The sequence below is a fragment of the Hipposideros armiger genome, unplaced genomic scaffold (assembly GCF_001890085.2).
Source record: "Hipposideros armiger isolate ML-2016 unplaced genomic scaffold, ASM189008v1 scaffold_447, whole genome shotgun sequence".
NCBI lineage: Eukaryota > Metazoa > Chordata > Mammalia > Chiroptera > Hipposideridae > Hipposideros > Hipposideros armiger.
Window position 1 is genome coordinate 439,651 of NW_017731797.1, and position 23,204 is coordinate 462,854.

At 49.0% G+C, this 23,204-nt stretch overlaps 1 protein-coding gene across 1 annotated transcript; it reads left to right on the forward strand.

The window, feature by feature from the left end:
• Positions 1 to 2,110: 2,110 nt before the first annotated feature.
• On the forward strand, positions 2,111 to 22,553 carry KIF18B (kinesin family member 18B). Its single transcript, XM_019665563.1, has 16 exons — positions 2,111 to 2,189; positions 11,679 to 12,005; positions 12,655 to 12,812; positions 13,156 to 13,260; positions 13,461 to 13,571; positions 13,651 to 13,848; positions 14,003 to 14,179; positions 14,894 to 14,968; positions 15,126 to 15,226; positions 15,611 to 15,797; positions 16,153 to 16,280; positions 18,911 to 19,116; positions 19,399 to 19,927; positions 20,865 to 20,954; positions 21,472 to 21,554; positions 21,772 to 22,553. Exons 2-16 carry the CDS (start codon positions 11,687 to 11,689, stop codon positions 21,876 to 21,878), a joined length of 2,574 nt encoding a protein of 857 aa, XP_019521108.1. The 5' UTR covers positions 2,111 to 2,189; positions 11,679 to 11,686; the 3' UTR covers positions 21,879 to 22,553.
• Positions 22,554 to 23,204: the final 651 nt, after the last annotated feature.

The window sequence follows — 23,204 nt, forward strand, 5'->3', positions numbered from 1 at the left end:
TGTTTAAGGATGGCAAGAATGATGTCTTGGACTTGGTTCAAAGACCTTTTAAAATTAGTCTATATCTGAAACGCTAATGCTACACCTTAGCACAAAGGGCATGCAGAGATAAGGGTGCAGGTGAAAGGATGAGCCTCCCCTCTGTCTCCTCTGAGCAGCTAGAGCTGGTGGTCTTGCCAGTTACAAATAGTGAGATATCCATACACCTCACAAGAGCACAGAGCCAGTTGCCTTTCACACCCCCAGTCGTATCAGCCCAGGAACATCTTCTGCCACCATACAAGGCAAAAATTCTGCACCCAGACTTCACATCTGGGTTCTAAGCCTTGAAATTCTTGTTGGGTCAGTACCAGGTCCATCTCCCCTTGTCAGCATCTATGGTGTAGAGCCCAGGGATTTTCCATATGTGTCTACTAAAGTGGGCCTGGCCAAGACCTATCAAGGCCTCTCAGCATTATGGGCTCAGTTGACTCACCTGCAAATTCTTTCCCTTGGCTTCTGAGATCCAAGGAACAGCTCCCTTTGCCAAACCAGCTCTCTTCCTCCTTCAGACCTCAGCTTACATGCCACTTCCCACTGACAGCAGAGCCAGTCTCTGCTCCTTTCCTCACCTTGACCCACCTCACCTTCTCCAGGTAATTGTCCAAACCAGAAGTGTACCAGGGCAAGACCTGGCTTATGGGACACAAGAGGCACCTGTTCCCCTGAAGGCTCCTGGGTACCCCAAACCCTCCACCACACCGCTAAACCTCTGTTAAAATGTACATCTTTGTGAGAGGGAAGAGGACACCTATCTGGAAGCCATTCTTTAACAGATTCATTTCTCGAGTAGTAGAGATAGCAAGAATACCTTGGTTTTCTTGTAGCTTTATAATAACAGCACCTTGCATAGTTTTCTCATTTTATTCTCACAAAACTAGCAGTGTTATCCCATTGTACAGAGAGGGCAATTGAGGTCCAAGTAGGTGAATGAAGAGTTTGGGCCAAATCAACCAGGTATTAAATAGTGACTCTACTTAGTATTGATGGCAGGTCCACTAAGGCAATTTTGCCTCCCGCTTTCTTGCATGGCTCAGACCTGCTCATGGTCCCAGTGTGGGAACAAATCAGTTTAATGGAAAGTGGTGAGCAACTGGCTCCTGGTAGATCATTTTAATGGAAAGTGGTGAGTAACTGGCTCCTGGCAGCCATCACCTATTTCATTCTAATCAGATTCATAGAAAGCTATCCCCTTACATATGTAGGGAGTTTGGAGGACTTTCTTATCCATGCTCTTCTAGGTGAGTGGAAGGGCAGGATATTTGCCCCATTTTATAGATGAGAAAACTGACACACAGAGAGCAGAAGTGACTTCCACAGTCTCAGCACTAATTAGTGATTCAGCCACTAGTGAAAAGGATCAGGACTCCCGATTCCAGTGCAAGACTCTCTTCCACTCCCACAACCTCAGGTGCTGGGAATCAGCATGAAGTTGGCCCACCAGAATCCAAGCAGTGGCTGGCTGTGAGGATGGAGACAGTGCTGCCCAGCGGTGCTCTAAAGGCCCTCATATTCGACAATAAATCAGTCCTGACATTCTTCTGACACTGTCAAAGCCAAGCGGGCAGAAGCTGGCTGAGGCTTCTCCACATCAAGCCTGCTCTCGAAGTTCATTCTTGAGATGGTCGCGGAGCGAGAAGAGACTCTGGACAATAGCTAAAAAGTCTCTTTCTTGGATGAGCAGATGCCGCCCTAGCCCACAAAAAAAGCAGGTTTGAAAAAGTGTTGATGTCTGGCTGCTGCACTTGGTGATGAACCCGGTCCCAGGGACTACAGAGATGGGCCGTGGCCTATCCCTGGACCCCAACCCTGTACTGGTTTCTGAGTGTCCGTCGGGTTCGTCCAGCCTCGGAGACTGCCTCAAAACCTCCTCCAGCCAGCCGGAATGGGAAGTGCGCAAGCGCACTGTTGACAGCGCCCGCCACCGGGTGTACTGTGTTACTTAGGAAACAGCCAATCAGCGATCTGGGCTGTGACCAATGGGAAGCGCGGATGAGCCAACCCGGCTAATTTGAAAGCGCGGCGCGGGTGGAGGTTGGCGCCTGTAAAGGAAGTGTGTGGGGAGCACTTTCCTGTGGCCCCGGTCTCCTATCTGCGGCCCAGGGACCAGGCCGTGAGCGGCGATACAAGCGGCAGGGAACCGACAAAGGGTAAGCGCTGGCCTTGCGGGCTCCTGCGCTCGGGTATGGGACGCGCGGACCCAGCTGGTCGGTGCTGCAGCCCCAGCCCGATCTCTTTTGTGCGGGACACTAAAGTGCAGTGTGGAGGGCTCTGCATGGTCCCCTCAGAACAGGGCGTGGGGCAATGCCGAGAGCTGGGCGCTTCCTTCCATATATGCGTGGGAAATTGGAACCCGCTCGTTTGTACCGGACCTAGACTGGGTCCGCACATCTGCACCCAGCCCGGCCCGGCCCTCTGTACTCTGTGCATCTGCTGTGTGAAAGGTCCCTGTGCTCGTGTAAGGAAGAATTGGGTCTTCCTGTGCACTAGATCTGGAGATCTGGAGATCTGGGATCCCCTGCACATCTGGGTAGAGTAGCTAAGACCTTCACCGCACATCTGTACAGAAGAACTGATTGCAGAGTTGCAGTAACTTAGTTACCAGGCACTTAGTAAATATTTGATTGACTAAATGAAGGAATGAAAGAATATCTGTATGACAGAAAACCATGTTTTCTGTGACTGCTGCTAGGATGCATCCTCTCCGCTTTGACCTGTTAAGATAGTGAAGCGACTTGGAAAAGATTAAGCCTTGGTCTGTGCCACGGGTAACGTGGGGGATTTTACTGAAGACATTAGTTCTTCTGGCATCATGGGGAAATGTCGTATGTCATATTTATCCCAATAATAATTGCTGACATTTACTGAGCACTTACCAGATTTGAATGAACTCATTTAATCCTCACAACAACCCTATGGGATATATACTAGTATTATTTACATTCATGGGTTGGGAAACAGAGACGTTAAGCCTAGCTCAGAGGAGAACAGCTACACAATTTTTCCGAATGAACTGCTCCTCAGTTTTCACTACTTTTTCCAATCCTGTTCTATTTTCTTTCCTTCACCACATCCCATGCTTCAACTACCAACTTATCGAGTCCTTCTTTACCTATTTCGTTATTGAATTACCACACACTCAGACATTTTAAGGTGTCTCAACCAACCCAGCTCCATTTATATCTTTTTATTTTTTTAAATTTTATTTATTTTTAAAGATTTTATTGGGGAATTGGGGGATGGGAACAGAGCTGGGGAATTGGGGAAGGGGAACAGACACTTTGCTGTCCTTTTATTCTTCAGTCTAGTTGTGGAAGACGTTGCTTCACTGGCCCAAGTTGGCACCATCATTGCGCTCTTCCCTGACGAGGCAGATCAGTTGCCGGCTTCTGGACGGCCACTCACGCTGGCTGCTGGCTACACACGGTAGCCCATGGCAACCCACTGAAGCATGGGCTGCAGCCTACGCCGTCGCCAGCGACTCATGGCAGCCCAGCTCCAGGTTGAGCTGTTGTTCAGCATCTTAGCTGCAGAGAGCAGTGTCACTGGCCCTCATATGTGGGATCCGAACCGGGGCACTCTGGCGTCCCAAGCTAGCTCGTAACCAATGCGCCACTGGGCTGGCTTCATTTATATCTTTTTTAAAAAAGTATACAAGTAGCATATTTTTAGACGTAGTTATAAAAATTGTCTCTATCTGGCCACAAAGCAAATCTAGATGATTATCAGAGTACAAATCATATTCTCTTTCCACAAGCAATTAAGTTAAAAATACAAAAGAAAACAAACCCATGTTTGACTATTTAAAAAAAAAACCACTTCGTTAAATAGGATATCATAATTGGAATTAAAAGATAATTAACATGGAACAGTGATAATACTATTTGTAAAATTTGTGGGATACAGTTAAAGCAATATTTAGAGGGTAATTTATAGTCTTAAGTGCTTACATTTGAACACTTTTTAAAGCTGAAAGTTAGTGAGGCAAATATCCAACTTAGTTAAGATAAAACAGAACAACAGAATGAATGTGTAGGAAATAAAAAGGAGTTAAGCGCAGAAATTAATGAAATGAAATTTTACTACATAATAGGATTAACTTAGCCAAAAGCCGTACCTTTAAAAAGACTGATAAAAAGCCAAACCTCTAGCAATATTTGATTAAGAAATAAAGAAAAGAATCATAGAAAAATGCTCTTAAGAATAAAAATAGGGACCTGACTTTAATGACTGAGAAATTTAGAGAGAGAGGGAGAGAGTGAATCTTCAATAAAACACTCTTTCTGACAATGTTTTTGGACAATTTTCTAGGAAAAAACAACTTACGAAAACTGATTCAGAAGTTCTGGAATTTTTTTTTTTTTTTTAGAGATTTTATTGGGGAATCAGGGAAGGGTAACAGACAAGTTGCTGTCCTCTTGTTCTTCAGTCTAGTTGTGGAGGACATCACTTCACTGGCCTATGTTGGTATTATCATTACGCTCTTCCCCGGTGAGGCAGTTGCTCACTGGCCATTGGACGACTCGCGGTGGCTCACCAGCAGCTCACAGCCAGTCCCTGCTGGCCTACGGGGTTCCCGGGGACTCATGACAGCCCAGCTCCAGGTGTTCACCATCTTAGCTGTAGAGGGCACAGTGTCACTGGCCTACATGTGGGATCCGAACCTAGTCCTGCTGCTCAGAGCAGGCGTACCAAGCCAACTCCTAACCAATGTGCCACTCGGCTGGCCCAGAAGTTCTGGAAATCTTGAACAAACCTATGACCATTGAGGAAATTGTCACACCCATCAACCCCTCTCCCCCTGCTAAAATCCACCAAAAAAATTAAAACCAATTGGAAGAAATTATTCTAATCTTTTACAAACTCTGTCTCTCTAAAAAAAACAGAAAACACTTTCAGTCTATTTTGTGATACCAAAAATGAGACAAAGAAAATTACAAGCCAATAAATGTAGTTGTAAAAATCTTAAATAAAATATTAGCAATCAGAAGCCAGTAATGTAAGGGCCGGCTGAGTGGCTCAGTTGGTTAAGAGCTCACTCAAGAGTGCGAGCTCTGAGCAACAGCGGTTCGATTCCCGGCCCGAGCTGAGCAGCCGCTGAGCTGCCAACAGGTGGCAGGATGGCTCAGCTAAAAAAAAAGAAGCCAGCAATGTAATATAAAAAAAAATACATTATGACCAACTTGGGTTTATCCCAGGAATGTGAGAATAGTTTAACATTAGAAAATCTACTAATACAATTTACATAATTACAGATTAAAGGAGAAAACATCCCATTAGGCACAGAAATAGAATTCAATAAAATTCAATACCCATTAATGATTTTTTTTTAATTTGGTAAACTAGAAATAGAGGTAAATTTTCTTAAACCAACAAAAAATGAAATAATAGGAACATTCCCTATAAAATCAGTAAAGAGATAAGATTGCTCACTATTGCTGTCCCTATTCAATATTGTACCGGAGGTCCTAGCCATAACTATTGGGTTGTTGGAAAAGTCATGTCACATTTTTGCAACGAAAAACATAGAAAAAATACATCATGACTTTTCCGAAAACCCAATGGAAGATAAGAGAAATAAATAAAAATAAGATTAGAAAGGAATAAACAAAACTGTCATCAGTTACTGCCTTATGACTGTCTTTTTAAAAAAAAGAGCCCAGTTCTTTTGTGTGAAGACCAACCCAACCATAGAAAGAGCCAGTGGTCTTTGGACATTGTCCTCTGGGCACCAGAATGAACGGAGATAGGAGCCACAAAAGCCCAGCTACAGGGTAGAATGGTCTAGGATGAAGAGCAATGCTTCTGGTGACAGTCTGAACAAGGTCAAGTTCTGGCCTTGCTACTTACCATCCATATGACAAGTTCCTTCCTGAGCCTTAGTTTCCTTTGTAGAGTCGGGATGTAACTGCAGAATGAGATTGTTGTGAAAGTTAAAGGACACCATTTGTAAGGCACTTAGCATAGTATCTGATACATAGTAAGCACCAATAAATGTTCGCTGTAATAGTAATTATTTTTAGGCTTTTGGATTCAGACTCTGCTCTTCTCTGGCCTTTATTCATTCATAGGACAAACTTATACAGCCTTTACTACAGCTGGGTTTGGTGCCTAGGCATCTGCGATGAGCAGACGAGATATATATATATATATATATATATATATATATATATATATATATATATATATATATATATATATCAGAGGATCCTGTTCTCTTAGCGCTTAAGGACAAGAAACACAAGTGTGTGAGCGTTTTGACTTAGCGATGAAGGGGACTACAGCAACCCCTATAAAAAAAGAGCATGCAAGGGCTAGGCACCTGCCCCACTTTCCCAGCTCTGCAGGCGGATCCCCTCAAGTCCTCAGAAATTCTTCTCCAGGGCCTTCTGAGGAGCTTGGACTTGTTCCACCTGTGTCTCTGATGGTGGGCAGAGGAAGCTATCCTGAAAACAACTGAATCTTGACTTCCCAGCCCCAGCTCAGGATTGAACTAGCCTCTGGGTTTTAATGAGCTGCCCTGGGTTAGAAACAGGACGTGACTGTGGCTGGCTCAGAACCCTGAAGATCTTATTAAAGAATCATCTCTCTTGTACTTTGGGCTGAAATGCTCTTTCCAGCCGAGGATCAAAGCAAACTTGACAAACGTTCTCTCATTAATCTCCCCATTCCCCTGGGGCGGGAGCAGATAGTTAACTGTTCTCTCTGGCTCTCAAAGGGGGAAGCATCGACCTGGTGTGGCTGATGGAAAGACCACCCCACCAGTCAGATGCAGAGACCAGGACCCAGGTGTCCTAGCTGCGGCCATGCCAAGTGTCCCCCCACCCCAACCCTATGCCCCTAGCGCTGTCTCAGGAAGAAGGAAAACATCTCATTAGGCAAACCGCCTGCCTCACTGGCCCTCAGGAAGCCGTGAGGAGAGAACTGTAAAGGTTATGCACACTCTGCTGCCAGTGCCCTTTATAATTTCCTGCTTAGAATGTTAGTCTGCTCTGTGGCTCCTCCTCCTCCCTGTAGGGGAGCTGGGAGGGCCATTAAGGCAGCCAATGTAGACCCAGACGGTGGGGCCAGGCACCCTCAGCCTTCATTTCCCTGGGTATCAACAGTGGGGCTCCCCCGGGGGTGGGAATGAGAGGATGGGAGTGTTGAAAATTAAGAATTGTCTATATGTCTGAAAGTGCAGAATACATTATGCTAGTTACATAAAAGGGATTCTAATTATTACACAAACATAAGGGACTATCAACAATGTGATCATGAGAGCATAATATATAATATCATCATTATAAGGCAGTATACAGTCTCTGCAGTCAGACTGCCTGGGTCGGAACTAGGCTCTATCATTTACTAGCATTGGGATCTTGGGCAAGTTGCTTATCCTTTTCTGTCTCAATTTTCCCATTGAAAAATGAGTATAATAATAGTATCTATCTTGTGAGATTGTGATGGAGATGAAAGGAGGTGATACTTGTAAGGTGCTTAAAAGCAGTACCTGGCATAGTGGATAAGCAGACAGCTATTGTGTTTATTATTATGGCAGTCCAATTGCTGGGACAGGCAAAAAAATACACACGGAAAAAGATTATTGTTGGTTGCTATCTTGTTTTGTGTAGTGAAGAAATTATGAAGTTTGGAGGTGGGGGACAGGAGTTTCAAATCAGCTCCATTCTGCTTCATTCCCAAAGGAAAACATGAGTTATTTGCTGGATTATTAGGTAGAAATTCCACTTTTCTTTGCTGAATGACCTTGGTCCTGTCAGTGGGACCTTGTGTTTCCTGGGAAAGCATTCGTCTATTCAAATCCCCCAGGAACAGTCTCTGTTTCTTACCCCTGTTAATGTACCCGGAGAACTGGGTTGAACTTTTCCAGGAGATCTGTGACTCCTGCATGCCAAAATTCCATCTCTACCCTTGGTAGGCTGCCTTGAAGGAGAAATGAAAAGACCAAGGAGAGAGGTCTGAGGGGACTACAAGAGGGAATAAGCAAGTAAGTGTTTGGAATTATCACCAGGTCAACATTAGGAAATCTGTCCATGTCACTCTCTACATTAACAGATTAAAGGAGAAACACTGTTATCATCTCAGCCAGTGCCAAAAAAGCATTTGATAAAATTTAACACTCATTCCTAATGGACAGTGAAGGGTGGGAAACTAAATATAGAAGAGCTAAAAATAGAAAGTAACTCTATGACTTGCAAACTATACCATCATTTAATTGAAAAACCTAAGAGAATCAATGACAATCTATTAGAACTAATAAGGGAGTTCAGTAATGTGGCCAGATACAAGATCTGCATACAGAAATCAATTGCTTTCCTATATTCTGGCAAAAATGAATGAGAAAATGTGATTTTAAAAAGAGCCTATTCACAATATAATAAAGACTATACAATAACTAGCAATAAACCTATCAAGAAATACACAAAACTCAAGTGAAGAAAAGTATAAAATTTTATTGAGGGTTATAAAGTTGTGAATAATGAAAAGAGATAACTATATTCCTAGATGGGAAGATTTGATATTATAAAGATACTATTTCTCCTCATATTAATCTATAAATTCAAAGTAATCCCAATTAAAATCTTAGCAGGATTTTTCATTTAACTCTGTAAGCTGATTCTAAAATCATATGCAAGACAAGATGTCCAAGAGCCGGCCGAGTGGCGCGTTGGTTAAGAGCTGGCTTGGGATGCCAGAGGGCCCCGGTTCGGATCCCACATATGAGGGCCAGTGACACTGCCCTCTACAGCTAAGATGCTGAACAACAGCTCAACCTGGAGCTGGGTTGCCATGAGTCGCCGGCGACGGCGTAGGCTGCAGCCACTGCTGAAGTGGGTTGCCATGGGCTACCGTGTGTAGCCAGCAGCCAGCCTGAGCTGCCAGCAGCCGCGGTGAGCGGCCGTTCAGAAGCCGGCGACTGATCTGCCTCGCCTAGGAAGAGCGCAATGATGGTGCCAACTTGGGCCAGTGAAGCAACGTCCTCCACAACTAGACTGAAGAACAAAAGGACAGCAAAGTGTAAGTTCCCCTTCCCCCAATTCCCCAATAAAAAAAAAAAAAAGAACAAGGTGCCCAAGAATAGTCAAGAAAGGGCCGGCCGAGTGGCGCGATGGTTAAGAACTCGCTTGGGATGCCAGAGGGCCCCGGTTCGGATCCCACATATGAGGGCCAGTGACACTGCCCTCCACAGCTAAGATGCTGAACAACAGCTCAACCTGGAGCTGGGTTGCCATGAGTCGCCGGCGACGGCGTAGGCTGCAGCCACTGCTGAAGTGGGTTGCCATGGGCTACCGTGTGTAGCCAGCAGCCGCAGTGAGCGGCCGTCCAGAAGCCAGCGACTGATCTGCCTCACCCGGGAAGAGCGCAATGACGGTGCCAACTTGGGCCAGTGAAGCAACATCCTCCACAACTAGATTGAAGAACGAAAATGACAGCAACTTGTCTGTTCCCCTTCCCCCAAATCCCCAGCACTGTTCCCATCCCCGCAATTCCCCAATAAAAATCTTTAAAAAAAAAAAAAAGAATAGTCAAGAAAAAGAACAATGAGGTGAGATATAGAACCACAGTAATTACCACAGTGAGTTATTGGAAAAGGAATAGACATATCAGTATAACAGAATGGAGAATCCAAAAACAAATTTATATGAGAATTTAGTTATGTTAAATGTGGCATTTCAAATTGGTGGAGAAAGGATAGACTGTTTAATATATGATTTTGAGATAATTGCTTACCATTTGGAAAGAAATTTAGAAACCTCACACAATCAATCAATCAGTCAATCAATTCCACCTGTATAAAGGCCTAAATGTAAGAAAGAAAGAATATTAGGAGAAATATAATAAAAGTATTTATTATCTTGGGGAAAGAATATCTTCTTAAATATGATGTAAAAACCATAAAAGAAAAAGTTGATATATTTGACCGTTTGAAAATTTAAAACTTCAGTATGATCAGGGTAGTATTTTTTCTAAGAATGTGTGGTTGGTTTGATATGAGGATATCGATTTACCACATCAACAAAATAAAGGAGAAAAAACACATATCAGGCGATGCTGAAAGAGCATTAGGTAAAATTCTAGATATTTGTAATAACAACTCTAAGTAAAATAAGAATAGAAATAATTACTAGTATGATGACTATCCAAAACAAATTTCTAAATAGTGAAGCACTAAAGTCATTTTCTTTAAAATCAAGAACAAGACTGGGATGCCCATTGTCATTATTTATCGTTGTTGTGGAAGTTTTAAGGATTGCAATAGACAAGATATAAATATACAGAAAAAATATACAGAAAAAAGGTAAAAAAATTTTCTTTTCTGATATACTAATTGCATACTCAGAAAACCCAATAATCCCTAATTTAAAAAAAAATTGGAATTAATGAGAGAGTTTGAGGGTGGTGGTTATAAGGAAAATATATAAAAATCAATCATGTTTCTCCATACTAGCAATTACCATGTGGAAATGGAGATAGGGGGAGGTGTTCCATTCATAAGAGCAGTTAAATCTAGAAAGTACTTGGGAATTATATTAAAAGGGCAATTACAGAATCTGTCTGAAGAGACAGAAAACTACAAAATCTTATTGAGAGACATAAAAAATATCTGAACAAACAGGAAGGCAATAGCCATGTTTTTGCATGAAAAGGTTTAATATAAAATAAATACTTAAATGTAGGGCCGGCCGAGTGGCGCGATGGTTAAGAACTCGCTTGGGATGCCAGAGGGCTCCGGTTCGGATCCCACATATGAGGGCCAGTGACACTGCCCTCTACAGCTAAGATGCTGAACAACAGCTCAACCTGGAGCTGGGCTGCCATGAGTCGCCGGCGACGGCGTGGGCTGCAGTCCCTGTGGCAGTGGATTGCCATGGGCTACCGTGTGTGGCCAGCAGCCAGCGTGAGCGGCCAGCAGCTGCAGTGAGCGGCCGTCCAGAAGCCGGCGACTGATCTGCCTCGCCAGAGAAGAGCGCAATGAAGGTGCCAACTTGGGCCAGTGAAGCAACGTCCTCCACAACTAGACTGAAGAACAAAAAAACGACAGCAACTTGTCTGTTCCCCTTTCCCCAATTCCCCAGCACTGTTCCCATCCCCCCAATTTCCCAATAAAAATCTTAAAAAAAAAAAAAAAACTATAAAAAAAAAAAATACTTAAATGTAATGCAATTCCAATTGTAATCCCAATAGAGTTTTTTTAGGTGGTGGGTGGGATGTTCTGGGTTAGGGATGGATAAGATAATAAACATTTGAAAATAGCCAAGAAAATCATGAAAAAGAAAGACTAGTGGAGTTGGGGGGAGTCGTGCCTTACTAAGTGAAAAGCATACTGTAAAGGAATGGAATGCAAACAGTATGGGGTTGGCACAGGAGTGAACAGATTAGTGGAATATAATAGAAAGCCCAGTAATAGGCCTCTGAAAAATATATAGTCATTTAGAAACGACAAAGGTGGTATTTCAAGTGAAAAAGAGATATTTATTAGTAATCGGTGCTGGCACCAATATTCTTATTCTCTTGAGGTATAAAACGGAGATCAGCTGTTGCAAAAGACGTGGGAGGAAGCCTTGAATGCTAGGCTGCGAGACATCTGGGCAAGCCCCGGGCAGATTGGTCCTCATCTCCATTGTATCTCTGCCCAGGTGTTGCCATGGTGATGGCGGTGGAGGACAGCATGGTGCGGGTTGTGGTGAGGGTGCGGCCCCCCACCCCTCGCGAGTTGGAGAGCCAGCGGAGGCCTGTGGTTCAGGTGGTGGACCAGCAGGTGCTGGTGTTTGACCCTGAGGAGCCCGAGGGGGGCTTCCTCGGCCTGAAATGGGGTAGCACCCATGACGGCCCCAAGAAGAAGGGCAAAGACATGACGTTTGTCTTTGACCGGGTCTTTGGTGAGGCAGCCACCCAACAGGACGTGTTCCAGCACACCACCCACAGCATCCTGGACAGTTTCCTCCAGGGCTACAACTGCTCAGGTGAGAATCTGGGCGGTGAGGAGGAAGAGCTGGTAGCCGCCTTGCCCCGCTGCTTCCTTTTCAGGGTTTCACGTGTTTTCCAACAAGCGCCCACCTCCCTGTCAGCTGGGCACTTGTTGAGGAGGGCTCTGGCCCTTGCGTGCTCTGTGGGTCCCCCATTCATTCTTTTCCTGTGTGAGGCACTCTCCTGGGCCCTGGGATTTAACAGTAGAACAGACATGGTTCCTCTTGCTGCTTCCAGTCTAGAGAGGGAAGAAGACACTAATCAAAATGGTACCCACAAATGTGTGGCTATAAACCAAAGGAAGTGATATAAGGGAAAGAGCTATGAGCCTTCAACAGAGGAAGACACCTGGACTGGAGAAGGCTTCCCTGAGGGAGGGAGAGGCCCCCACCCACAGTGGGGACCCCTTTGCCCTCGAATCCACAGGCCTATAGGGGAGCCAGGACATAGACGTGGAGAACTTAAAAGCTACAGTACAAATGTGGGGGATGCAAGTGGGTATGAGCAGTGGGACTGTGCAGATGGAAGGCAAGGGAAGGGCTTGGAGAGGGGGGAAGGGTGAGCTGGGTGGAAATGCGCAGAGGGAGCCACTGGAGACATCGGAGCTGGCCCCGCCGCCACCCTAATCCCTACTCTCTCCTCTAGTGTTTGCCTATGGGGCCACTGGGGCTGGAAAGACACACACCATGCTGGGAAGAGAGGGGGACCCCGGCATCATGTACCTGACCACCATGGAACTGTACAGGCGCCTGGAGGCCTGCCAGGAGGAGAAGCAATTCGAGGTGCTCATCAGCTACCAGGAGGTAGGGCTGTCCCCTCCCTGGGACTGGGTGACCCCATCCCTCATTCTCACAATCACCTCAAGAGAGAGAGGAGTGGAGTGAGCAGGTGGGGAAGAGGGCGGTAGGAAGGGGGTACATGGGGGCCCAGTGAGAGCCCAGAGGGCAGTTACAGCTCAGAGACTGCATTTGAACTAAACCTGCGCCTCCTGCGCTTGTCACTTAACATCATCCCACAAAATGCCACCCTGTGGTGGTGCCTGGCCACGCTTCCCCGCCCAGCAGCTCAGCCCTCCCAGCCCCTAGGGGAGAGCTTTCGTGACTGGCCCTGTTCCTCAGGTCTCTCTCTTGCTTCCTTTCTCCTCAGGTGTATAATGAGCAGATCCATGACCTCCTGGAGCCCAAGGGGCCCCTTGCCATCCGCGAGGACCCCGACAAGGGGGTGGTGGTGCCAGGACTTTCCTTCCACCAGGTGTGTGATTAGGCCTGGGCGATACAAGCAATCCCACGGGTCCTCTGGGGTTCTCTTGCCAGGCAGTTTGGGGATGCCCTGGATCCCGTGAGGGTGCCCTTAGCAAGGGGGTGACATGGGTTCTGAAGAGCAGCCATCCTGTTGGGGGAAAGTGCTGGTGGGGGAGACCACAGCCCCCGGCCTGGTCATCTCCTCTGTAGCCAACTTCAGCTAGGCAGCTGCTGGAGATGCTGACCAGGGGGAACCGGAACCGCACGCAGCACCCCACTGACGCCAACGCTACTTCCTCCCGCTCCCATGCCATCTTCCAGGTGAGAGGGGTGGTAGGTTGCAGCCTGAAGACGGGCTCCTGATGTCCCGCACTCCCTCAGCCCTTCCCTCTGCCCCCAGATCTTTGTGAAACAGCAGGACCGGGTTCCAGGTCTGACTCAGGCCCTTCGGGTGGCCAAGATGAGCCTGATTGACCTGGCTGGCTCAGAGAGGGCATCCAGCACCCACGCGAAGGGGGAGCGGCTGCGGGAGGGTGCCAACATCAACCGCTCTCTGCTGGCCCTCATCAATGTCCTCAACGCCCTGGCCGATGCAAAGGTAAAGCTGCATAGATGCAGGGTCCCCCCAGGACAGCCACTGAGAGTGCCTAAAGCCAAGGGTCCCTCCCTCCAGCACTGGGCCAGAGGCTGCCAGGTCCCATCCTGGGCTCTAGCCCAACCATCTCACCCCATGCTTGCTCGCTGCCCTCCAGGGCCGAAAGTCTCATGTGCCCTACCGGGATAGCAAGCTGACCCGCCTGCTCAAGGACTCCATCGGGGGCAACTGTCGCACAGTGATGATTGCTGCCATCAGCCCCTCTGGCCTGACCTACGAGGACACTTACAACACCCTCAAGTATGCCAACCGGGCCAAGGAGATCAAGCTCTCGGTGCGTGGCAGCTGGAAAGGGCCGGCCTGGTGTGGGGGGAGTCCCCAGGCTGGGAGGAGGAAGGGACAGGACCCATCAGCTTCCTCCGGTGCCTGGAGCAAGTATTCCAACAAGGCAGAGGGAAGACATTCCCTCACCTCTCTTCAGGAACGTTTTTTGTGGTAGAAGTGACACAGCCCTCATCCTTGGAAAGACTCCAGTGTGGGGAGAGGCAGGACAGTCGCCAAGACTTGGAAGAAGAGTAAAATGTCACAGCATTGGGATGACTGAGGCAGAATTGTCTAAAGAGGGAAGCAACAGGACGGGGTGGCCGTGTGTTGGCCAGTGATCACGTTTAGACTTGTTTTTAGCAGCAGGACCGTTTTTCAGCAAAACAACATAAACACCAACCTATAACAGATAAAAGCAGAGCTGCTCCAGCTTCCCCTGCCTCCTCCAGGGAGCCCTGGTGCTCCCGGAGCTGCTGCTGAAAAGCCCCGAGCCTGGTGAGATTGTATTGTCAGGCAATCAGGGGTCTTGGGTTCAAAGGCAACCCGTACCTCTCGCTATAGTCTCAGGCGAGCCGATGACCTTCCCTGCTCCGCTTCCCCAGTCATGAGGGTGAGTCACGGGAATACGAGTGAGGCTCCTAGCGCAGCGCCTGGCCATGGGAAGTGGTTGCTTAAAGCTGCTTTGAATGAACAAACACATCTCTTCCCTGTGCTTCCATCTCAGCTGAAAAGCAATGTGATCAGCCTGGACTGTCATATCAGCCAGTATGCCACCATCTGCCAGCAGCTCCAGGCTGAGGTGAGGAGTCCACCTGGGGCCAGGAGCAGGGTGCCCCGGTTCCGGGGCAAGAGAGCGACAGACAGGGGCACTGGGGTGTGGCCAGGGCTCTATGCACGGCCACCCCCACCTCCTGTGCTCACCTGGGATTCTGAGAGGCTGGCTACTTTGGTTCTAGGTGGCCACTCTGAAGGAGAAGCTCCAAGTGTATGAGGCGGGAGCCGGGGCCCCACAACAAGACCTTCCACAGCCCCCCAAATCGGGCCTTCCACAACATCCGTGAGTTCTGCAGCCCATACGATGTTCGTCTTTCAGCTTGGCAGGAAAAGCCCTTACTCTCCAGCTTCCAGAGGGCTAGGACTCCTTGCTTCTGTTCTGACACCTAGGGTTAGGGGCTCCCACTCAGCACCCAGCACACTGAGCGTCACCTAAAATGTTCTGTGTCAAATGAATGACACCACAGGTCATATAAGCAGCATCTACTATACAAAAGAAAGTACAGTAAGGGGTGGGTATCATTGTTTCCTAAATTAGAAAATGTCTGACTCCTCCCCCCTTCAGCTACTATCCATTTGTTACCCAAGCATCCATCACTATGGGCTCTGTACCTCCTGGTGCCACCTGCCCCTACTTCCCATCTCTCAAACTTCATTTCCCTCTTAGCCTTCCAAGCTCCTCCCCAACGTCCCGCCTTCCTAGCCAGCCCTGCACCCCGGAGCTGCACCCAGGGTCTATAGTCCTTCAAGAAAAGAGCCTGGGGACAGAGGCCCAGGTGGAGAGGGTCGTGGAAGGGAACTCTTCAGACCAGGAGCAGCCCCCTGAGGACAAGGACGAATGTCCAGCCCAAGAGGTAGGACTTGGAGCGGGTGGGATACTGGAAGAAATGTTCCTCCCAACTCACAGAGTCCCTTTAGTCCCAGGTTCTCTACCTGGATGTCACATCTTAGTCATTAGGAGGCTTTTAGATCCTGTGCAGGAAGGAGAACTATTCTGTCAGGTCCTGTGTGCCTGGAAGTAAGGAGCATGTGTGTTACAATCAGGGGAGCAGGGAGGGTGGACAGAGACTGGGAGAAAGAAAGCCTCTACCAGGACCTGGCCAGTCCAGGAGCTATCATCCCCACTTTTGGAAGAGAAAAAGATTTTAGGAGCTGCTTACATAGGGAGGGAGGACATCTTGGGCCCTCTACCTGTGACTTCCTCTTTAGGTTCCAATCCAGGTGCCAGAGCAGAGCTTCAGACGCCCACCGCCAGGGTCCCCTGACCTGACCCTGCAGCCCAAGCCAGTCGTGGGCCTCCTCTCACCACAGAAACTGGGAAGGGATCATTCTAAGCAGTAGGTGTCTCCTTGTTCTTCTCTGGGGTCCAAGGTGGGAAGTGGTGGGTTCCAGCCTCTTGAGGTGTGAGTTGATGCTAAGTCACAAAACTGGCTCAACTCTAGTTAAGAGTCAAGGTTTTTTTTTTGTCACCATCGCCCCTTACCTGCTTTCAACAACTTGATATTATCACCTACTCTATTTACTTATCATCTCTCTATGTATTCCAGTGCAGCAGGCAGCACAACAGGAAACAAAACACCAAATTCCACCCAGATAGCTGGCAAGCACCGAGTTAGGGCAGGGGTGCCTGGGCTAGTGCTTTGCTTTCCACTCTGAGGGCCACACTGCCTGTCCTCAGCAAGGAGGGAGCAGCCGAGAGAAGTCAGGTGGCGGGCTGAGGAGGAACAGCCTTCCTGAGTCAGGTGTTTACCAAGTGTCTTCAACAACAGATTGACTGTAGCTGTTTCTTCTCAGAAGTAAATACAAACCACCACCCAAAGCCAAAGAGGAATGGATCTTGGACCATTCTTTCTGTGCTGAATAGAGAGATGCTGTTAGTATGTTTTTCCTTGGCCCCCAGAAAATAAATCCCCTGCCACTTAACTCTGCTGCTGCCAACCCCACTCTGCCCTCCCCAGCACGCTTCACGCTAGGCAGTATATTTAAAGCTTCCGGACAGAAGGGCCTGTTTAATTTTATTTTTTGTTGGGGAGTGTCTGTTCCCGACTCAGCAAAAATGCTGCAGCCGGAATAATCAGCAGCTTATTATCTGCCTCCTGCCGCTGACTCCCTGGGACCCAGGAGTGGCAGGGATGCATTGGCAGGAGGTCCCCTTGGTCCCCGGGGAGCGACCACAGGCTCCCACTGATGACTCAGGTTCTCTCTGCTTGGTGTCCCCCATTGGTGAGGAGAGAGGACGACAGGGTTCTCGTTTCTGCTGCGCCCCTGGTTTTGTGGCCTCCCACAAGTTACTTCAGTCTTGGCTATGATTTGGGATTCATAGGCCTTACTCTCCCTACTTCTTTGAGCTGAAGTAATTCATAAAATGTGACAGAAGACCCGAAGCGTTAGGGATTGCAGAACATTCTAGATCATCTCCATACTTGGAAACACCCTAACAACCAGATAACGGAAAATAATTTCTCTTTGGCTTTAGACTTTAGAATCTTAGACCACCAGGGCACTGAGTCGAGCTTAGATTTTCTAGTTCAATGGTTTTCAGAATTTTTTTAGCTCCAAAGTCCTACTTCAAATGAAATCTTAGGCTGAAATCTAATATGTAGAACAGATAAGGCAGAGCTGCACCATTTAAAATGTCCTCAGATGGGTTTCTTGAAACCTAATTTGAAAACCCCTGATATAGACCAAGTCCCCATTTGTCATATCGGGTACCGAGTCATCTGCCTGGAGCCCCATAGCTACAGCAAGAGGGATGGAGCCAGACCCAGGTCATCTGATATCCAACCCAGCGTGTTTCTCCCCACACACCCACATTCCTCAGTAGTCTAATCTTCATACGTGTGGCTCAGGTAGATATAGAATGATTTTCTGCTGTGTCTTTTTTAATTTATATCCTGCCTGCTTTCAAAAGGCCTGGAGGCTGCTTTAGAAAATGAGTTTGGGTTCCCCAAGCTCATGCTGAGGGCAGAGGAGGGGGCTCAGAGGTGTCCAGGCAGGTAGTAGATTATGCTACCTGAGGATAAATTATTGGCCATGACTAATCCCCACCGAGATAATTGTGTTTATTCTTTTATCGTAGGTGTGCCTGACAGAAAGGAAATTTGCTTTATTAGAATCTAAATTTACAACATCAATAATCGCATTACTCTCATAATTTCCCTTAAATAGCCCCTCAGTGCATGTGAAATATTCGCTGATTCACACATACTCTTTCAGGATCCCAGCCATTAAGTAGAGTTAAATAAAAGGCACAGACTGAATGCCTTTGTGAGGGTCTTCTCGGAACCAAGATCACACAACCTGTCTTGTTTAATCTCTTCCTAATGAGGTAGATGGCATTTCTATTTTACAGAAAACAATCGTTACCCACTCACTGTGTACCAGGTACTCTTTAAACACTCTCTGTATAAGGCGACTCATTTCATCTTCCCAACAGCCCAATGAGGTGGGTTGTACTTGTTACTCCCATTTAAAGGATGTGGAGACTGAGGGTGAGCCGTGATCCAAGCTCAACAGCTCGGAAGTGTCGGAGCCGGGATGTGACCTGGCAGGCTGGCCTTCTGACTTGAGTCTGGCTCACTACTAACTTTATTGCCCCTCAGGAAAATGAACTTTACTCAAGATCGTAGCACTAGTAGGTGGCAGAGTCCAAGGCCACTTAGCACCCTCTCCCTATTTCCCAGGTCACTACCTTTGTCGGGGGCCATGTTTAGTGGGTAAAGCCTCCCATCATTACCTGCAACCATCCCTGCCAGCCTTGGTCTTCAGCAAGGGCATGGCAGAGCAGGAGCCATGGCTGGAACGGTGGGGAGGCCAGCCGGCTAGCCTGGGGCAAGGCAGAAGGGGGCCAGGGGCCAGGCCATATGCGCTTCTCACCACACCCGGAGCAACAGGACCAGGTGAATGGCAGAGAGGACACTGGCCAGCTGGGTTGAGTAGGGTGGGGATCCCTTTCCCTCTCTTCCAGGTTGGCGCTAAAGGTGCTGTGCTTGGCCCAGCGGCAGTATTCTCTGCTCCAAGCAGCCAACCTGCTGACCCCCGACATGATTGCCGAGTTTGAGACCCTGCAGCAGTTGGTGCAAGAGGAAAAAACTGGGCCTGGAACTGAGACCTCAGGGACTCCTGGTCCGGCCAAGGGGGCACCTCTGGCTCAGGAGCTGTGTTCAAAGTCAAGTGAGTCTTGCGCCTGCTCTGCCTCTGCCTATTGGTGTCGTCTCCAAAGCCCAGCTGGTGCCAAGGGGTGGCCGCGACCTCAGATGCAGGGTTATGCTTTGGCAGGAGGCTAGGCCCCTGGGATCATGGACTTCTGCATACAGAGAAGCCCAGGAGTCAAGGCAGAACTGAGGAGTTAGGGGCTCCTGCATGTCTCCAGTGTCTATCTCCCCAAATTCTAGAAACTCCTTTCTTCTGGCCAGTCCCTGATCTCCTCTCAGCACCCTCCTTCTCTCTGCCCAGAAGCTCCAGGATACTCTGGCCCTGTGACCCGGACCATGGCAAAGCAACTGAGTGGCTTCATGCACATTCTCGGGGTCCCACCTGGGCCTGACTGCACCCCAGCCCCGACATCTCCACAGCCCATGGAGAAGAGGAGAAGGAAGAGACCGAGCCCCTCAGAGCAAGATGGTCCCCCAGCTCCAAAGCTGGGGACCAAGCGCCAGCGCCAGTCCTTCCTGCCCTGCCTGAGGAGGGGGTCGCTGCCTGAGGCTCAGCATTCACTGGGACCCAGCACCCCCAAAGGGGGAAGGGTCTCTTCCCCCTGCCACTCTCCTCGCTTCTGCCCAGCCACAGTCATCAAAAGCCGGGTGCCTCTGGGCCCATCTGCTGTGCAGAACTGCTCCACCCCTCTGGGCCTGCCTGCAAGGGACCTCAACACCACGTTTGATCTCTCCGAGGAGCTCCCCACAAAGCTGGGTTTCCATGAAGATGCTGGCTGGGAGAATGCCCCCCAGGAACTGAAAAGGCTGCATCAGCCCTTCATCCCCAGGTGGGTGTCCCTTCCAGCCTCCCTCCCAACCCTCCCCGCAGGGGCTCAGGGGTCAGCCAGGTACAATGGTGCTGCCAAGAGACGTGGAAGACAGCCCAACTCTGGAGCTAGAACGTTTGCCACCTCTTTGCCTTTGGTCTGATCAGATTGGTCACTCCCCAGGCCCAGGAGGGCAGAACATACACTTCCATGGAGGCATTGCTACTCTCAGGGGCCCTGCCTGGTCTGTCTACCTCAAAGCCACCAGCTCCATGCTGGTTTATGGCAGGTACAGCCATAAGTAGCTAACGGCAGGGTCAGCAGGGAGCAGGAATTCACAAGCGGAGCCCAGCCATCTCTGATCCTCTGCATTGCTTGGGCCCTTAGGTCCTCCCTGAGTTCTGTGTCCCGCTAGGAAATATCTTTCTGCCGCTCCATCCAGCCCAGCATCTGGAACTGGGAAGGGGAATCTTCAGAAAACTTGATTCAGCATTTTTCAGTGAGAAGATGAAGCTCGCAACCCTGCCTTCCACCCGCATAGCAGGGTAGGAGAATAGTGACCAGCTCAGGACAGCCCAAGGCCAAGAACAAGTAGCAGACTGACCTGGACTTGTGAGGCCAAGGACAGCAGGCTGCCCGCCACACCCCTGCCCCAAACCACCTGTTAGTAACAAGCTCCGAGTGGGCAGGTGGAAGGGTGAAATCGTTTGAACTCCAGTCCCCTGGACGCACCAGAAACTGACACCTGGATATTCTCCCAGAACAGGCCTGTCACTCAGCTGTCAGCCCAGGCCAAGTGAGGCAGGCAGAGGAATCCACCTCTTAGTAGGAAGAAACCTAGAGGTCATCTTGTTCACTCTCCCCACCCCCCACGCTGGGCTGGAGGGAGGAGGCACTGGCACCCTTTTCTGGTTCCCTCCTGAGCCACCTCCCTCCTTCATCTTCCTCCCTCCCCCAGTAGACCTGTGCCCCTGTTCACCATGAAGGGCCCCAAGCCAGTGTCTTCCTTCCCTGGGACCTCAGCCCGCAAGAAGAGGCGCATTGTGAGGTGAGGTTGGGGAGGTGCAGGGCGGCGGGGGAGGAGAGCTTTCATCAGGGCGTTGGATGCCTGGGCCAACTACAGGCCCCCCTTGAGTCTCTGGGCCCGAGCAGGAGTCCTGTGAGCAGGGCCTGAGTCTGATTTTCTGTCTGAGGTTCCCTTGGCCCTTGCTATTATTGCGGGATTATACTAGAGGTGAAGGGTGTCTCCCTTCTTTGGTTAAAGGCCACAGGCCCCCTCTCCACGAGGGAGACATTCAGTGTTCACTGATTAATCTAGAGAATGTACTCCCATTCATTCATTCAGTGTTCACTGATTAATCTAGAGAATGTACTCCCACCCCCTCACTTCTTAAACCCCACGAACTCCCTCCCTTCCCCCCACCTCCCATTCTCAGATCTGGCCTTGAAAGCACTTGTTGGTGCCCAGCCTTGCCCTGTTCTCAAGGCTTGGTGTCTCCCTCCACCTCCCCCATCCCCCACCTGCAGCTCCCGGGCATGGCTGTGACCTTTCTTCCTTCCCTCAGTTCCTCAGTCTCTCGCAGAAGCCGCATAGCGTGCCTCCCCAGCAGCACCTTGAAGAGGCCAGCTGAGCCCCTCGCAACCCCAGGTGACTGGCATTGAGAACAGGGGTGGTCTAGGCCACAGTGACAGAGGAAAATAGGAATTAAGAAGGGGACAGGGGAGGTGGAGACCCGGTGAGAGGAAGGGTGCTTCCAAGTGTCTTGGTGACCCTGATGAGAGAGATGGGCTGGGGGAGGGGAAGAGTGGGACACAGCCTCACTTTCCTCCTTCACCCTGCCTCCTTCTATGTAACTGGCCTGCAGAGCTCCCCTCCAGTCCCCGCTACCCTGGCAACCAGAGGAGCCAGAAGGAACTGATGAGGGCTGGGGGAGCGCTGTCATCTGGGAGCTGCATCGCCAAGGTGTCCTGACCGCCAACCCCTCTTGGCCGACTGTCCCTTCCTGAATCCTGAAGCCCTGACCTGCCTTCCTCAGCTCGGAGCAATTAATGCCAACACCCTCTTCCTTTATTAACACCCCTCCCCCAGCCATTCATTCTGCTACTCGCCCTCTTTATTAATCTCTTGTTACACTCAGCTTCTCAGCATGTATAGATTCATTTGTGAGTGTTAACATGTTGCTATTTTAAAGTGTGCTGCCATCATTCCCCCCAGAATATAACACCCTCCCTGCAGGCAGGTGGCTTTGGGGGGATTTGTTCTCTGCTCCCGGTCTAACACGGCTCTGCGCAGTGATGGCAGTGGAGGGGGGATGAGGATGGGATGGAGACGTGATGAGGAGTCCCAGCTTGACTCTTCCTGGTTTTTGAGAGAGGGGCGTCTTCAGCCCCATCCTCCCAGCCTGGAACAGGAGCCCCAGACCCAAGCCACAGTCCTGGTGATGATGCAGATGACGGTGGCAACTCAATTTCCAAATGAAGATAGCTTCCTTGTTTTTACCATGTTGTAAACAGGATACACACTCAGTGTAAAAAGAAGTGTAAAGAAGAAAGAGAAATGCAGCCTTAATGCTACCAGTATTATCAGAGGTGTTACTACTTGGGTTTATACCCTCAGATCCTTTATTTCTGCATATATACATACATAGATATATAGATATATTTTTATTATACTGATGAATAAACCATCTCTATCCTTGGTGTGTGTTTCTCTCTGTACACGTAGGGAGAATAGCAACACACCTTCCCTTTCTCACCTTCCCACTCTTCAAGACCTCGAGAAACTTCTGGGTGTAGAAACCATTTTCTTCTGCCTCCTGCAGGATCCCGGTCTGCTCCTGAGCAGGTGAAGGAGGCATCACACCTGGAAGCCTGCTCCATCCCCCTACAGTGTGGGCTCCGGTTGTTAGGAGTCCTGTGGTCAGTCAGCTGAGGAGAGTCTTTGTGGTTCTCCAGGTCTTAGCTGAGGCTGCAGGACAAGCCCCAACAGGCTTGAAGCCCGTGCAACTTTCCTCCTACCTGTCCCCGAAAGCCCCACTCCCCACCACTGCTGGTGACTTTCCACTCATTTAGATGGTGACAGTTCAACACAAGCTTACCTCTGTCTCTCCAGGAAGACGTGGCTGTCTGAATGAATTAAGAGTGTAAACAAAATTACAGGGGTCCGTGTTTAACTTGCTTCTGAAAACAAACATGTTAAAGGCATTTAGTACATCGTGAATAGCGTGTAAATAATCCTGCTGATTTCAAATGAGTCCTCACTACTCTGGGGAGCGGCATTCCCCTGAACTGGCGAGCC